This window comes from Aureococcus anophagefferens (genome assembly GCF_000186865.1).
Source record: "Aureococcus anophagefferens unplaced genomic scaffold AURANscaffold_9, whole genome shotgun sequence".
In the NCBI taxonomy this organism is placed as follows: domain Eukaryota; class Pelagophyceae; order Pelagomonadales; family Pelagomonadaceae; genus Aureococcus; species Aureococcus anophagefferens.
Genome location: NW_008705569.1, coordinates 641,442 through 657,162, shown reverse-complemented (window position 1 = coordinate 657,162; position 15,721 = coordinate 641,442). Strand labels below are relative to the sequence as shown.

The window sequence follows — 15,721 nt, the reverse complement described above, 5'->3', positions numbered from 1 at the left end:
CGCGGCGGAGCCATTGCGCCACAAATTCGACTGCAGCATCTCTTCAGCATCGGCCTCGCTCACCGGCGAGCAACATGCGCTGAGACGGCAGCCCCGAATGCGCGCCGAGCCCAGCGACGATGGCGGCGCGCCGCAGCCCCTGCGCAGCGCCGGCGCCGCGGAGGAGCCGGCGTCGCCCTACGTGCGCGGCGTCGAGGGCTTCGGCGCGTCCAGCGGCAAGCTCGAGCACCTGCAGGGCGCCCGCTGCGTGGCGACGATCTTCGTGCTCTACCACCACGACTGGTACTTCTCCGGCGGCGCGCGGAGCTTCTGGGGCCGCAACGGCCTCGCCGCCGTCGACTTCTTCGTCGTGCTGTCCGGCTTCGCGACGCACTGGTCGAACCGGCGCAAACGGCTCGAGCTGTCGCCGCCGGAGCGCTGGCTCGGCTGGTGCCTGCGGCGCGCGCGCAAGGCCGTCGCGGCGGTCTGGTGCACGATGGCGCTCGACGCCGCCGTGTTCCTCCGCTACGAGAACTGGGCGGGCTCGGGCTGGCTCTGGTTCGGCGGCGGCGGCCTCGTCCGGGCCGCGCGCTGCGTCGCGCTCGTCAACTGGTGGGTCGAGCCCCACACGCTCTGCCCGAACAACTCGTCCTGGACCGTCGGGGCCCTCGTGCCCTGCTGGTGCCTCGTCTACCCCGCCGCGCGGCGCCTCGCGGACGCGCTCGCGGCGACGCGGCGGCCCGCGCGCGCCACGGCGGCCGCCGCGGTCGCGGTCGCGCTCGCGCCCGTCGTCCTGTGCCTGCCGGCGGAGCTCGCGCGCCAGGGCTGGGCGGACCGCGCGCCGAGCGCCGGCGAGGACGCGCTCCAGTACGCGCTCTGGTGCGGCCTGTCCGGCATCCCGCCGGACGCCGCGCCGCGCGACCGGGCCTGCTTCCCGCTGTCCGTGCCCCTGAACTTCGTCGTGGGCGTGCTTGCCGCGGCCCTCGCGGCGTCGCTCGACGGGCGGGACGCGCGCCGGGGGCTCGTCGCGGACGCCGCGGCCGCCGCGGTGCTCCTCGCCGTCGTCCTCATGCCGTCGGACGTGTCGAAGCGAAGAGTGGGGACCCACGCCCTCGTGCCGCTGCACCTCGCCTTCATCGTCGCGTCGACGGCCGGCGGGGGCGTCGCCGGCCGCGTCGCGCGGTGCCTCGCGCGGCGGCCCGTCGCCGCGCTCGGCTCCTACGCGTCCGTCGTCTACCTCCTCGAGTTCCCGCTCGCGCGGCTCTGGAAGAACGCCTTCGACCCGGACCCGGGCGCGTCCCTCTTCACCTTCGAGCGCTTCCCGCCGAAGACCGCGGCGTTCCTCGCGGCCCTCGTCGCGTGTTCCGCGGCCTACGTCGACGGCGTCCAGCCGCGGCTCTTCGGCCACAAGCGGAAGGCGCTCTAACAGGCGGTGTCGTTATGTATAGGGCGCCCGCGATGCCGCCGGCGACGCGGTCGAGGGTCCGGCGGCTGGATCGGGCGCGGGAGAGGGGGGTCGGGCGGGGGGGTTCGGCGCGGGCGGACGCGTCTTCGGTGCGTCGCGCTCGGCGGCTCTGCATACAAAGGGGGCGGGGCGGCCATCTCGAGGGGTTCTAGGAGAAGAAGATGGACGCGACGCGGGACCGCCAGCTCCCGGAGTTGGAGCGCGTCCGCGTGGGCTGGTGCTCGTCGGGCGCCTGGGCAGGATAAGGGTGATTCAACGTCGCTTCAACGTGAGTGTTCCGCGCGCGCGCGTCCCGGAAAAAGCACCCACGCTTCGAGAGCGCTCCGATAGATGATCGCTCGTCCAAAAATCAGCCGAAACGAGTGGAAAACGAACGGCCGAGATATGAAGCTTTGAAGTTTGGAATTTCGCTCTCTTGTCCTGCCCTGTCGGGCGCCTGCGGCCGGCGCTGCGCGGCGCGCGTCGACGGGCTCAGCGGGTTGGACCGCACGGAGACGAAGGAGCGGCGGATGCCGCCGCGGGGCGCGGAAGCCTCGCGCTCCATGGGCTTCTCGCCGTCCTTGACGAGGTTCGGCAGCGCCTCCAGGAGGGGCTGTTTCGTCGCGAGGTGCGTCGCGCCCGCGAGCGCGAACGGCGCGCGGCAGAGCGGGCAGCGCGCGCAGTCGTCGCTCACGACGTAGCGCGGCGACATGGCCTTGGCCCGGCTGAGGCACAGCGCGCAGGCCACGTGGCCGCAGGGCATGCGCGCCGCGTCGCCCTCGGGCTCGCAGAGGCAGATGGGGCACTCCTCGGCCGCGTAGTGGCCCAGGGGCTCCGCCTCCGGCGGCGCCGCCGCCGCGTCGCGCCAGCTCAGGGCCGGGATGGGCGCGCTGCCCCGGAAGTGGCGGTGCGCGCGGTCGTCGCAGCTGCAGACGCGCCAGCTCCGGAGGCCGCCCGCCGCGGCCTGCTCCTCCCGGGGCGGCGCGGCCTTGACGGCGTCGCACCAGTAGAGGTCCTCGCGCGCGGCCTTCTCCGCGCCGATCCACCAGCCTGCGGGGCGCGAGATGGGGTTCGGCATAGCGCGCGGGGCGAAACGCGGGCCGACGCGCTCGACCCGTCGCGGAGGATGCAGAGCCAGCTCCGGTCGACGTGTCGCCAGCGCCTGATGCGGGGTGGGGCGGTTCCGTGCGGCCCGACGCGCTGCCCCGGTCGGCGGGCCCGGCGACCGCGCGCGGGGCGGGGGGTTCTGCGCTCTCGGTATCCAAAGCCTTTCGCGGCGGCGACGGCGCGCGCGCGCCCCGGACGCCGCGGCTCGCGGCGCGTCGTTCTGGGTCCCGCACCGCCGGTAGAGCCCGTTGGCCCGCGCGTCGCCGGCGCCGGCGACGAGGATCGAGTTGCGGAGCTGGGCGTCGATCTCGAGATTCTCCCCAAGGAAGGAGGTGCTCTTGGCCGGCAGCAGGGCCAGGGGCGCCTGGCTGAGGTCGTCGACCGGGGGAGGGGTGGCCACGGGGCCGCCGCGGGACCGAAAGCTGAACATGACGCCCCGGTGCGGGGGTTGTCACGCGGGGAGTGCAGCGGAGCACTACGGGTGATGTTCGTACTCTGCCCGCGCCACTGTCTGAAAATATACAAGCTTCAAACAAGCCCGATGCTTGAAGATTTAATTAATTATTCAACCGTGGTTGACGTAAGCCCTCTAGCTAGAAGTTACTCCCATGATTTAGAAGCTTAAGACGCCCAGACAGGATGGGGCGAGCCCTGCGCGGGCTCCACTACAGGCGCTCCCGGGGAGCGGCGGCGCGGGGGACGCGGCGCCGAGGAAGCGAATTCCCTTCACGGCTTCGTGAAGAGGCGGTCGTCGGCGAGGAGCTCCGTGAGGCCGTCGGGCGGGTGGCCGCCCTCGATGCGCTCGATGCCTACGACACGGCACATCAACGACCACGAAAGCAAAAAACAACGGACGCCGAGCAAGCGCACCCTCGAGCTCGCGCATGGCGTCGCCCTGGGCCTTGCCCAGCGCCGTCTGCTGCGCGCGGATCTGGCGCAGCGCGCGCGCGATGTCCTCGAGCGTGGCCAGCGACGCCTCGAGGTCCGCGTCGCTCGGCGGCGCCTCGGCGTGGGACGCGGGGAGCTGGACGGCGCCGAGCTCGCGGAAGGGGCTCACGGGCGTCGACGACGGCAGCGGCGGCGGCGGCCGGCTCGGCGGCGGCGGCTTCCGGCCCGAGGACAGGATCGCGGACGCGGCCTCCTTCTTCGCGTCGGGCGTCACGGGCGTCGTCGGCGCCGCGCCGTCGCTCGGCGCTTTCTCCGGCGAGGCCGGCGCGAGCCGATTGGGCGGACGGTCGCCGTCCTCGAAGGGCACGATCTGCGACTTCCGCGCCGCGGGCGCACCGTCCTCGCCGCCGCGCGAGGACTCGTCCGGCGGCGTCGCACCGGCCGACGACCCGCGGCGCACGTAGGGCTGCAGCGGCCGCGTCGGGCGGCGCACGGACATGCGCCGCTGCGTCGGGTCGGGCGTCGCGCCGCCGTGGAGCGCGCGGTATTCCGCCGCGAGGTCGTAGGCCGTCGCCGTGCCGGACATGGACGTGCGCCGCGCGGATTTGCGGTTCGCGCCGGCGCGCGTCGAGTAGCGCGCGTTGCCCGCGGAGAGCTGGGGCGGGCCCGCGGCGGGCGCCGCGGATTTCCGCGGCGATTGTCTGGGGGACGGCTTTGGCGGCGGCGCCGCGGGCTCCGGGGCCTCCTCCTCGGCGTCGTCGTCGCCGTCGGCGGCCGACGGCTCCTGGAGCGAGGGGAACTGGGATCGTAAAATTTCCAGCTGGGCCGGGTCGTCGCGGTGGATGACCTCCATGAAGTTGATCAGCGACACGTCGCCGCTGTGGTCCGTGTCCAACGTGCGCCAGAGCACCGCGAGCCGGTTCGCGCTCATCTTGATCTCCAGCAAGTTCAGCGCCGCGAGGAATTCGCGAAAAGATAACATGCCCGACCCGTCCGCGTCCATGGCCTCGACCGTCGCGAGCATGTCCGAGGGCCCCATGCCCCGTAACGCCAGCTGCTCCTTGAGCTTCTCCACAAAAATCACGCGCTCCTTGTCGTCCCAGACGAGGCAGAAGTTGTTGCCGACGATGGCCAACGGCATGGAGATGAAGAGCACGCCGAAGAGCATGGCCATGACCGTGACGATGCGCCCTCCGTCCGTCAGCGGCGTGACGTCGCCGTAGCCCACCGTCGTCATCGTCACGGCCATGAACCACATCGTGTGGGGGATGGACCGGAAGGCGCCGCTCTCGCCCTTGCCCAGGCGCTCCGTGAAGTAGAGGAACGTCGCGAAGACCGTCAGCGCCGTGAACAGGAAGAAGAACGCGACGGTCAGCGCGGGCATGGACAGCTTCATGGCCCGCACGATGACGACGGACCCCTCGTAGCGCCGCGCGAGCTTCAGCAGCCGGAACATGCGCAGCGTCTTGAGCATCTTCAGGAACTGGCCGCAGGACCGCAGCGGCATGAGCCAGCACGGCAGCACGGCCAGGATGTCGAAGATGAGGTAGGGGTCCTGGATGGCCTTGCACACGTTCTGCGACACGGCGAAGCGCGCCACGATCTCCAGGGAGAAGATGACGCAGGCGATGACCTCGAAGTAGCCCAGCCAGTGGCCGAAGATCGCGCCCTTGCAGTCCGACTCGTGGAAGACCAAAATGAACGCCGACACCAAAATGAGGATGACCATGGCCACGGCGAAGCCCATGGCCGCGTTCGTGCTGTTGGGATCATCTAAAAACACCTGGAGGTCGCGCTTCCAGGAGCTCTCCTTGCGGCTCAGCATGTTCGCCTTCGTGTTCTTCTTCGTCCGAGGATCATCCGGGTGGTCGTGGACGATCTTCAGCTGCGCCCGCGGCGTCGCCGACACGCAGAGCTGGTCCCGCCCGTCGCCCTCCTGGCGCCCCTCGCCGTGGTTGATGCGGGGGACCATGGACTGCTTCGACGACGACGACGAAGCATCGTCCGCGGTCGCCGGCCGCTTCGTCGCGGAGCCCGGCCGCTTCGTGGCGCTGTTCGGGCGGCTGCCCCGGCCCCCGTGCGCGTCGGGCGTCGACGCCCGCGCCCGCTCCGTCGCCTGGCGCTCCCACCGCTCCTTCTCCTGCGTGCGCGCCTGCGACACGCGCACCCCGGAGGCCATCGCCATGGAACGTGCGCGCGCCGCCCGCCGGCGAGCGGCGGGGCGGCGGTGGTTCTAAGAAGGGCGCGCGCCGGCGGCGACGCCCGCCCCCGGGACGTTGGGGACCGCCCGAGCGCCGGACCTCACGACGCGACGGCGGCCATCGAGCAGCCTCTTCGTTCCAACTCCCTGGCAGCAGATACAGATACACATCAGTTGCCTGGGTGCAACACTGGCTTCACATAAGCCCGCGCGCACACGATGCAAACGATAAAGCGCTCGAGCGCTGCGTTCGCCCTCGTGGCGGCCGTGGGCCTCCAGATGATGTGCACGAAGCTCGACATCCCCGTGACGAAGATCGCGCGCAACGTCTTCTCGTCGGCGACGCCGCCGCCCGTGGAGGCGAAGCACTGCCCCGTCTACACGTGCGCCGACGGCGCGCTCGCGAAGGAGCTCACGGTCGTCGTCACCGTCAAGGACGCCTGCAGCCAGATGCCGGGCTTCGTCAGGGCGCTCGAGGACGTCGTCGGCACGGACACGGCGCGTCCGCCCGCGCCCGGTTTCGACGCGCGGCCGCGCGTTTTTTCGTCGGGGCGCGCCGCGCGCGGAACCAAAGGAACACCACGCCGCGCCCCGCCTAGGCGCTCATCGTGACCTACCCCAAGTTCGACTCCTGCGACCCGCTGGACCTCGGCGCGCGCGCCGCGCCCCGCGACCGCGCGAGATTCGTTTTCCCGAATCGCGATTCGTAGGCGTCGACTTCGGCCCCTGGCGGTCCTGGCAGACGATCCCGCTGCCGCCGAGCAGCTCGCCCATGCGCGGCTGGCTCGACGCCGTGCCGCTGATCAGGACCGAGTACGCGCTCCTGCTCCACAACGACGGCTACGCGCTCGATTCGTTCTTCGCGTGCGAACTCGTGCAGTCGCTCAAGGCGCGCGACGCGTCCTACGTCGTCGCGGCGCCCATGCTCTACGAGTCCAAGGCCGACGGCTCCCTCGCCGCCCACGCGACGCAGAGCCGGCTGCGCCTCCAGGGCGGCCACGTCCGCCACGACCACTCGGTGGCGAAGGCTTTAAACCGCGGCGGCGACATCCCCGAGGGCGACCAGGCCGACTTCCTCGAGGACCACGGCTTCGTCATCAAGACGCAGGCCATCGCGGGCATCATCGACCCCCACGCGTCCTATACTTTGGAGTACATCGACATGATCCTGTCGCTGAAGGCGAACAAATGGAAGGTGCTCTTCGTGCCGTCGGCGCGCCTCGAGTTCCGCATCGCCGAGTTCTCCTGGCGCGACGTGCCCTACTTCATGTACAAGCGCAGCGAGGCCACGTGCCACGGCACGCGGGACTACCTCGCGGCGAAATGGCGCGCAAAGTTCCCCAACACGGGCTTCTGGACCTACATCAAGTACACGATCGTCGAGTCCCACGAGTACCCGGCGTCGGAGATCTCCGTGCTGCCCTGGAAGCAGCAGGCGTCCCTCTTCCTCGGCTTCTTCCAGATGGCGGGCTTCAACCGCTACGCCGTCGGGGGGCGGACGCGGACGTACGTCGACCTGCTCATGGAGCTCGACAGCGGCGCCTACGAGGCGAAGCAGGCGGGCTACTTCTCCAGCGACTCGGTGGCGCTCGACGGCGTCGCGACGCGGGAGCTGAAGCGGAAGGCGTGGGCGCCCGGGGACCTCAAGCCCGTGCCGAACGCGTCCGGCGCCGAGGACCTGCTGCCGACCGTCGCCGCGCCCTGGTTCCCGACCCTCGAAGCCGACATGCCCCTCGAGTACCTGCCCTTCGCCGTCGCCAAGCTCGCGTTCCCCGACGGCGCGTGCGCGGACGCGCTCGGGTCGGGCCCGGGCCAGTTCTGGGCGGGCTTCTGCGGCGTCGCCGTGCAGAAGCCCGATGGCTGCGAGTGCTGGGTCAACATGCCGACCTTCAAGTCGCGCAGCCTCGTGGCCGACGTGCTCGCGCGCGTCGCGTCCGTGCTCAAGGTGCCGAGCCGCATCACGACGTACCTCGAGATGGCGCTGGGCTCGACGAACCCGGCGGGCCGCCACGTCCTGCCCGTGGAGCGCGGCTGGCAGGCGCGCGTGACCAAGGCGTTGGCGGCGAACGTGCGCCGGGCGTCGTCCGACCTGCCGCCCGCGGATCTCGCGGCGACGCTCGAGTCGACGCTCGCGCGCGCGGCGCTCACGGTCTACACCTGCGGCGGCGCGAAAGACGCCCAGGCCGAGAGCCTCGAGCCCTGCGACGCCGTGCACTTCGGCTTCTCCCGGGCGGACACGGTCGTCCACTTCTCCGGCCGGCCGCCGGCGCCGTCCGAGCTCCGCGCGGCGCTCGCCGCGCTCAACTAAACTGCCACGCGGTCATCACGAGTTACGTGTCGTCGTCGGTCATGAAGGCGAAGTCGCGGCGGCGGATCTCCGGGTGGTCCTTGACGAAGCGCGGCCACCAGGCCGGCGCCGCCTTGTGGCACGTGATGATGAGGACCTTGTGGACCATGGCCAGGGGCCCTTTGATCCCCAACATCTTCTGCTCGTCCATGCACCAGACCGTCGCGCCCTCCGTGTCGACGGGCGCGTGGAACGCGGCCTCGAGCACGGGCTCCCGCAGCGCACTGGCGTCGGGGAGCACGGCGCGCCCGAACGGCGTCGCCGCGACTTCCTCCCGCACGGTCGCCCGCAGGCCGAGCCGCTCGACCTTGGCGGAGACGTGGCGCCGCGAGCTGCCCGGCGGCAGCGGCACGAAGGCCCAGGCGTCCGTCAGCGACTGGCCCCACGCGTAGCCGTACGCGTCGAGCGCGGCGCCGCCCCGCACGGTGAACTGGCCGCTCTCGAGCGCCGACGGCCGCAGCGCGCCGAGCAATCGTAAAACCCGGACGCTGCTCGCGGGGGGCGCCGGCGCCGGCACCCAGCGCGCCGCGTGCCGGCACCTGGAGAACCGCGCGCGCCGCGGCGGCGACGCGTCCAAATCGTCGTAGTCGGCCCAGTCGTCCTCGAGGCCGTCGGCGTCGTCGACGAGGGCCGACGGCCCGTCGAGGCGTTTTAAAGATGGAGCTGCGGGCGCGTGCGGCGGCGGCCGGCCCCGCGCGGCCCAGGGCGGCACGGCCGGCGCGCGGCAGCGGCGGTAGCGGTTCCGCCGGTGCGCGATCTCGTCCGTGGCGAACCAGCGGCCGACGACGACGAGCGCCGGGACCTTGGACAGCAGCAAAAACGCCACGTGGCGGCCGCAGCGCGGCGGCCGCGGGAAGAGCGCGCCGTAGTAGACGAGGCGCCGCAGGAGCTGGGCCGGCGCCGACGGGAGCCGGTCGCCGTCGGGGCCGCCGTAGGCCTCGCGGCAGGGCCCGTAGGCCTCGCCGTCGGCGTGGCGCAAAAATCCGTCGAAGAGCTTCGCGGGTTTCAATTTCGGCGCGGGCGCCTGCTTCGGCGGGCGCCGCGCGGGCTTGTGCTCGCTGGGCCGGCGCAGCGCCGTCTCTTCGTCGATGAGCGCTTTGGAGCCGCGGATCACGGGCGCGAAGTTGGCGGCGAGCGCTTCCGGCGAGTTCTCGCGGACGACGGACTTGCCGTCCTTCGAGATGCCGACGACGCGGCCCAATGGCTTGGCCATCGCGCCTGCGCGGCGCGCGGGCCGATGATGTCTGCTTGTGGCAACTTTGTGGCAAATCTTTTTGGGGCCCCTGAGTCCATCCAAGGTGGGGTCCCTCGCTGTCCCAGTTCTGTCCCCCACCATGCCCCCCTGACGCCCTTCGCGAGCGCCTTGACCGCTGCGGCACGGCCCGGAAGCCAGCCGTGACGCGCCGGGGCCGCTGCGGCGGTCGCCGGGCGCTCGCTGAACTGCGGCAATGCTTCTGCCGCGGCGACGGCGCGCGGCCGCGGCGGGCCGACCGCGGCGGCCCCGTGCCGCCGCGGGGCTGTCCAGCGCGCCCGGCCGCCGCGGCCGTCGGCTCCGCCGTCGGCCGCCCCGCTTCTCGCTCGTCCCCGCCCCCCTCGACCCCCCGCCGCCCCCGCCCCGCGCCCCCCGCCGCGCGAAGAACCGTGCAAACCCTTTAGGCCCGACCACCCCGCCGTTGTATGAGCTCACTCGTGCAAGCGACGCCTCCGCCTTTGGATGATCGGACCTTTCCGTTGGACGTGCTCGGCGACGGCGGCGTCGTCATCAAGAAGCTAAGCAAGCGCGGCGCGGGCGACTCGCCCGAGGAGGGCGACCACGTGCAGGTGAACTATGTGGGGCGCGTCAAGGGCAAGGAGGACGAGTTCGACCGGAACCACGGGGGCTACCCCTTCGAGTTCACGGTCGGCGCGGGCAAGGTCGTCAAGGGCTGGGACGAGGCCATCAAGGTGCTCAAGGTCGGCGACGCCGCCGTCGTCGAGCTCGCGCCGGACTACGGCTACGGCGCCGAGGGCTCCGAGGACGACGTGCCGCCGGGCGCGACCTTGGTCTTCGACATGGAGCTCGTCGACATCAAGGAGCGCATCAAGGGCAGCGGCGCCGCGGACCGCGAGCGCCTCGTCCAGCTCCGCGCCGAGCGCGAGGCCGCGGCCGCCGCCGCCGCGGAGAAGAAGGCCACCATCGCCGCCAAGGCGGGCGCGAAATCCGCGCTCGCGGAGAAGCTCGCGAACAAGAACAAGAAGGGCGGCGGCAAGAAGGAGAAGAAGGAGTGGAAGCCCCCGGAGAAGAAGGAGAAGCCGGCCAAGGCCGCCAAGGGCAAGAAGGGCAAGGCCGCGGCCGCGGCGTCCGAGGCGACGACGCCGCCGCCGTCGCCCTGAGGACGGCGGGGGCGCGCTCCCGGGGGCGCCGCTCCGCCGCCCGCGACGCCGCGGGCCGCGCGTCGAGCTAACGCGCCGCTCCTGAGTCGCGGGGAGGACGTGGCGTCGGCCTTTCTTTTGTTTTTAGTCGTCGCGGTCGCTGCGCCAGAAGGTGAGGACGTGCGAGAAGACGTCGTCGGGCGTCTTCAGGAAGAGCCGCTCGTGCGCGCGCACGCTCGACGACGGCGCCGCGCGGCCGCGGTCGCGGAGGGCCGGGAGGCGTTGGCGGAGGGCGAGCAGTTCCTTGCGCGGCGCGTCGACGTATGGCTGCCAGCCGCCCGCGGCGCGGACGGCGGCGAGGAAGTTGGCCAGGGTGGTGTTGCAATAGTATCGCGCGACGGCCTCGGGGTCGTTGCCGTCGTTAGCGCGCGGGTCGAGCGACGCGCCGCGGCTCAGGAGCAGCTTGCACATCTTGGAGTTGCCGTTCGCGGCTGCCAAGTGGAGCGCGGTCCTGCCATCCGAGTTGCTGTCATGGACTCGCGCACCGGCGTCGAGCAGCAGGACTGCTGCGTCGCGACAGTCCCAACCAGCGGCGGCGTGCAGTGGCGTCCTGCCGCGGGATGGCCGACCCAAGTGGACGTCGGCGCCCTGTTCCAAGAGGCTTTTAATTGCCGAGCACCAACCATAACGAGCTGCATAACGCAGTCGCGTCGTCCCATCCTCCGGTGCATCCGAGATGAGCACACCACCAGTTCTGGGGTATGTCATCTCAACGAGCGCGTCAAGGTTGCCGCCCGACGCGTGATAGTGCGCAGTTTGGTCGATTAAGCACCATTCTCGAGTGCTGCCGGCCATCGCGACCCGGGTAACTTAGGGTAAAAAGTTGTTTAGACTTGTTCTTGAACCGCTCATTGAAGAAAATACGATGGGCTGCCCCGACGTGCCGAGCCAGGCATGAAGCCCACCGGCCGCGGGCGCGGCGTGTCGCGGGGTCGCGGGCGGGGCCGCGCCGTGCCCTTCGCCCACCACTACGAGGCGCAGGGCCTCCTGCAGCGCGGCGGCGCCGTCTCCGGCGGCACGCTCGAGCCGCGGCTGCCGCGCCGCGCCGCCGTGGAGACGGGCGGCGGCCTCGACTTCGCCGCCGTCGTCGGCGGCGCGACGGTGGGCGCGCACATCGACGCCTTCGAGGAGTACAACCTGCTCGTGGGAGAATCCGACGGCGGCGCGGCGCTCCCCCAGCGCGAGTTCGACAGCCTGAAGCGCAAGGCCCACGAGGTGCTCGAATCCGGCCGCCTCTTCGTGACCTGGCGGAACCTGAGCACGGGCATGGACTGCGTCAACGTCGGGCCGCACTCGCGCTGCTTCTGCGGCCACTCGTACAAGGCGCACGCCTGGTGGGAGAACAAATCGAAGAAGCCCCGCTGCCGCTGCAAGGGCTGCGCCTGCCCGAGCTTCAGCTACCTGCCGGGCCGCGGCGCGCAGCACGCGCGGTGCAGCTGCAAGCACCTGCCCGAGGACCACCGGTCGGCGCGCGGCCTGCCCGCGAAGTGCTCCAAGTGCGCCTGCAAGTGCTTCGCGCCCGCGGCGCGCTGCGCCTGCGGCGCCCCCTACGGCGACCACGCGACGATCGTCGAGACGGTCCACGACCGGCGCGCGGCCGGCCGGTCCACGGAGCCGCTCTGGGACGAGCGGTCGGAGACGCACGCGGTCGCCGGCGGGCTCACGAGCTTCGCGTCCCTCGCGCCGGGCGTCGACCGCGCGGCGCTCCACCCGTCCCTCGCGCTGCCGCGGCCCGACGACATCCCGTCGCCCTACGGCGCGGCGCCGCCGCGCCGGCCGGGCCGGGGCCGCGGGCGCCGCGCGCTCCCCGCGCCGTCGCCGGCGGACCGCGCCCAGGGCTACGAGGACTTCATTAACTCCCTCGGCGACTAGCTAGTTCTCCGTCCGGCGGCCGTACTTGTCGATGGTGAACGGCGGCGTCCTGTCGTCCCGGACGGGCTCCATCGCGCCGAACGCGCAGGGCAGATCGCGGAGGATGCCGCTCTGGAGCGCGCGCTCCGAGCCCTCCTTGACGACCTCGTCCGTCGCGTAGCCGCAGCGCACGACGGAGAGCGTCGGCGGTTCGGCGCCATCGCCCGGGAGGAAGAGCACGTCGACGCCGCCGACCTGGCTCGTCGAGGCCCGCGCCGCGTACTGGTACGTCGACTTCGCCCGGTCCGCCTCGTCGCGCTTCGGGCTCGGCAGCCGCTCGAAGTCCGCCTCGAGCGACCGCTCCTCGGCCGCCGAGAGGTACCTGGGACCCCGCGACGCCCAGAGCACGCGGACGCCGTTGTCCAACGGCGCGCACCGCGCGCGCGCGCGCAGGAAGCCGACCTCGACGCTCCGCGTCGCCCACTCGTTGAGGAACGCGACGGCGAACCCAAAGTCGACGGATTCTTCCAATCGCCACCGCGCGATCTCGCCCTTGCGCCACGCGGCCTTGGTCACGTTCGCGGGCTTGACGCGCGCCTTGGGCCGCTGCAGCGGGCTCTGGCTGACCTTCGAGGCGAAGGAGGCGACGAGGAGGAGCGCGGCGGCCTCGAAGCGCTGCGTCGGCGTCTGGATCAGAGCGTCGACGGCGAGGACGGCGTCGGCGACCGAGGCGTGGAGTTTAGTGTTGTGTGTGGTTTGAGTGCATAAAAATGCGCTCGCGCTGCGTAGCAGCAGAAGGAGTATCGCGGCGCGCATCGTCTGGCTGCGAGAGCGCTGGATTTCTTCGGCCAGAGCGGCGGCTAGCGCTGGATTTCTTCGGCCAGAGCGGCGGCTGGCTCCACTCCGGCGTTTGTCGAGAACTGCATCATCTCTGCATCGGCGATCCATGCCTTCCTTGAGCGCAATGAACTCCGCGCTTCTCGCAATATAGCAGGCCTATCCCCGGCCGCAAACGTGCCATGGCGGCCTCGAAGAAAGGCGCGCCGCCTCGTCCCGACAAGGCAGGAAAAACGCAGAAGCAGAAGCAACCGAAAGCGAGCAGGCGCTGGCCTTTCCTCCTCCTCGCCGCGCTGCCGCTCGCGCCCGCGGCGCTCTGGTGGCGATCGCAGCCACCACCGCCGACCCCCTTCAAACCACAATGGACAACCGCACTGAATCGCACGGCACCACTACCAACCCTCGCGCGCGTCGGCGGCGTCGTCGTCGACGGCCTCGCGTCTCCCGAGACCGTCGCCGCGCTGCGCGCCGAGCTCGAGCGCGCCGTCGCCGACGAGTGCGCCGCGCCGGGCCCCGTCTGCTTCGACCCGGCGCGCGTCGACGTCGACCCGGCGACGGGCGCGCGCCACGCTCGGAGCCCGCTGCCCGCGTGGGTGTTGAAGGCTTCCCGAGATCCGAGGACGGGCGTGCGGCGCCTCGGCGCGGACCACTGCGTGCGGAGCGACGTGCCCGAGGCGCGGGCGCTGCGGGAGAAGGCCTCGGTGAGCTACGTCGTCTCGCGCGACGAGCTCCCCGCCGCGCGCGCCGCGGAGGCGGCCGTCGAGGCCGCGACCGGACTCCGGGGCTCCGCGGGCCTCTTTCTCCAGTTCCTCTACTACCCGTCCGGCGCTGGGGGCTACGAGCCGCACACGGACTGCCGCTTCGACGAGGCCGGCGCGGCCTTAGGGCAACAGCAGGGCGCCGTGCACCGGCGGCCCTTTACGACGCTGTTGTATCTCAACGACGTCGACGCCGGCGGCGAGACGGTCTTTCCGAAGCTCGACGACGCGAAAATCACGCCAAAAGCCGGCCGCCTCGCCGCCTGGCGCAACGTCGACGCGGCGACGGAGTCCTACTGCGACGACTACTCGACGCACGCGGCCGCGGCCGTGCCGCGGGACTCGCCGCCGAAGATGGTGATCCAGCGATGGTACGAGGCGGAGCCGCTCCTGCCGCCGCCGAACGCCCACGACGAGGCCTGGACGCGCTGCGGCCTCGACAACGACGGCGTCGTCGAGTCCTGCCGCACGTACTGCGCGTCGGCGGCCGCGGGGAAGGCGTCGGCCGCGCTGACGTACGGCCTCGAGGCGTTCGGCGCCTTCAAGGGCGGCGACGCGGCGCGCGCGGCGGACGCGCGCGAGGCGCTCGAGGCCGCGCTGAGCTGGCAGCCGGGCCTGGCCACGGCGCTGATCGTCCTCGCCCACGTGCGCATCGAGACGGGCGATCTCGACGACGCGGCCGAGGTCCGCGACATCTGCAGCCTCCTGGTGCCGTTCCTCGCGCAGTACCCGGACGTCGCGGGCGTGTCCGACGAGGCGCTGCTGCTCGCGACGGAGCTCGACTGTTATAACGCCACTTAGGGAAGCCCCGTCTCACTTAGGGGAGCCGCGCTGCTCGCGACGGAGCTCGACTGTTATAACGACACTTAGGGAAGCCCCTCCGTGAGTTTGACGACGAGGTCTCTGGCGTCCGGGAACTCGGCGAGGAGCGCGGCGCGCGAGCCCAACTCGAAGTCCTCGAACTCGAAGCCCGGCGCGACGGTGCAGCCGACGAAGGAGTAGGCCGACCCGGCGTTGGGGAAGGAGCCGAACCACGTGCCGGCTTTGACCGTGTACTGCACGAGCTGGCCGTCGAGCACGTCGTGGCCGAGCGTCGTGCACTTCGCCGCGCCGTCGACGAGCTCGACGACGGTCATGGGACCGCCGAGATAAAAGTGCCTGTCGGTGACGATTTTTCATCGTTTTCCCAGCCAAAATCTCTCAAAATTCGTCACGGCCGCAAGACGCTGAGAAATGCCAGACCTCGTCGGCGCGGATGCGGTGCAGCCGCGACACGGAGCCGGGCGTGATCAGGAAGTAGATCGCCGTCGACGCGCTGCGCTCGCCGAAGGACGAGGTGATGCGCGACTCGGCGCGGTAGGTCTCCTTGAAGAAGCCGCCCTCGGGGTGCGGCTGCATGTCGTACGTCGTCTTCAATTTGTCGATCATGGTCGCGTCCTGCATGGCGGCCATTGGCAGCGCGAGAGCTCGAGCGGCGCCGTGCGAGAGCGCGGAGAGCGGCGCAACAAAGCTGCTTATTGACGGCAAGGTCGAACCCAACGGCCTCGGCAGCCCTCCGAAGCATGCCACGCCGGCCATGATGGCACTGGAGGGTCCATCGATGGGATCGGACGATAACAACACGACAAACACCACAGCGCCGCCGCTCCGGGATCTCGAGCGCCTCGCCGTCGCCGACATCGAGCGCATGGCGGCGGCCGCCGCGCCGGCGGAGGACGACCTCACGGCGGAGCAGCGCGCCTGGCTCGCGGGGCGCGACGCCGAGAAGCGCGATGGCGCCGCCGTCGACGCCGCCGCGTGGCTCGCGGGCCGCGAGACGCGCGACGGCGTCGTCGCCCGCGTCATCGACGCGCCCGCGGCGCCGCCCGCGACGCCGCCGGCGCCGCCGCCGGAGTCGC

The 15,721-nt window shown here is 71.6% G+C and overlaps 5 protein-coding genes across 5 annotated transcripts; 3 read left to right on the top strand and 2 right to left on the bottom strand.

The window, feature by feature from the left end:
* Window positions 1-97: 97 nt before the first annotated feature.
* AURANDRAFT_64183 (hypothetical protein) lies at window positions 98-1,405 on the top strand (the record flags this gene model as incomplete). Its single annotated transcript, XM_009038849.1, has 1 exon — window positions 98-1,405. One exon carries the CDS (start codon window positions 98-100, stop codon window positions 1,403-1,405), a length of 1,308 nt encoding a protein of 435 aa, XP_009037097.1.
* A 3,136-nt stretch (window positions 1,406-4,541) lies between these two features.
* Window positions 4,542-4,802, bottom strand: AURANDRAFT_26538 (hypothetical protein; the record flags this gene model as incomplete). The annotated part of the gene is made up of 1 exon (XM_009038684.1): window positions 4,542-4,802. A coding segment is annotated over one exon (261 nt), but the record flags the coding sequence as incomplete, so codon positions are not given.
* A 1,032-nt stretch (window positions 4,803-5,834) lies between these two features.
* On the top strand, window positions 5,835-10,338 carry AURANDRAFT_71638 (hypothetical protein; the record flags this gene model as incomplete). Its single annotated transcript, XM_009038850.1, has 5 exons — window positions 5,835-6,116; window positions 6,218-6,269; window positions 6,329-7,889; window positions 8,258-8,333; window positions 9,622-10,338. 5 exons carry the CDS (start codon window positions 5,838-5,840, stop codon window positions 10,336-10,338), a joined length of 2,685 nt encoding a protein of 894 aa, XP_009037098.1.
* A 1,152-nt stretch (window positions 10,339-11,490) lies between these two features.
* On the top strand, window positions 11,491-12,066 carry AURANDRAFT_15243 (hypothetical protein; the record flags this gene model as incomplete). Its single annotated transcript, XM_009038851.1, has 1 exon — window positions 11,491-12,066. A coding segment is annotated over one exon (576 nt), but the record flags the coding sequence as incomplete, so codon positions are not given.
* A 2,623-nt stretch (window positions 12,067-14,689) lies between these two features.
* On the bottom strand, window positions 14,690-15,251 carry AURANDRAFT_26353 (hypothetical protein; the record flags this gene model as incomplete). Its single annotated transcript, XM_009038683.1, has 2 exons — window positions 14,690-14,981; window positions 15,049-15,251. 2 exons carry the CDS (start codon window positions 15,249-15,251, stop codon window positions 14,690-14,692), a joined length of 495 nt encoding a protein of 164 aa, XP_009036931.1.
* Between the last annotated feature and the right edge of the window lie 470 nt (window positions 15,252-15,721).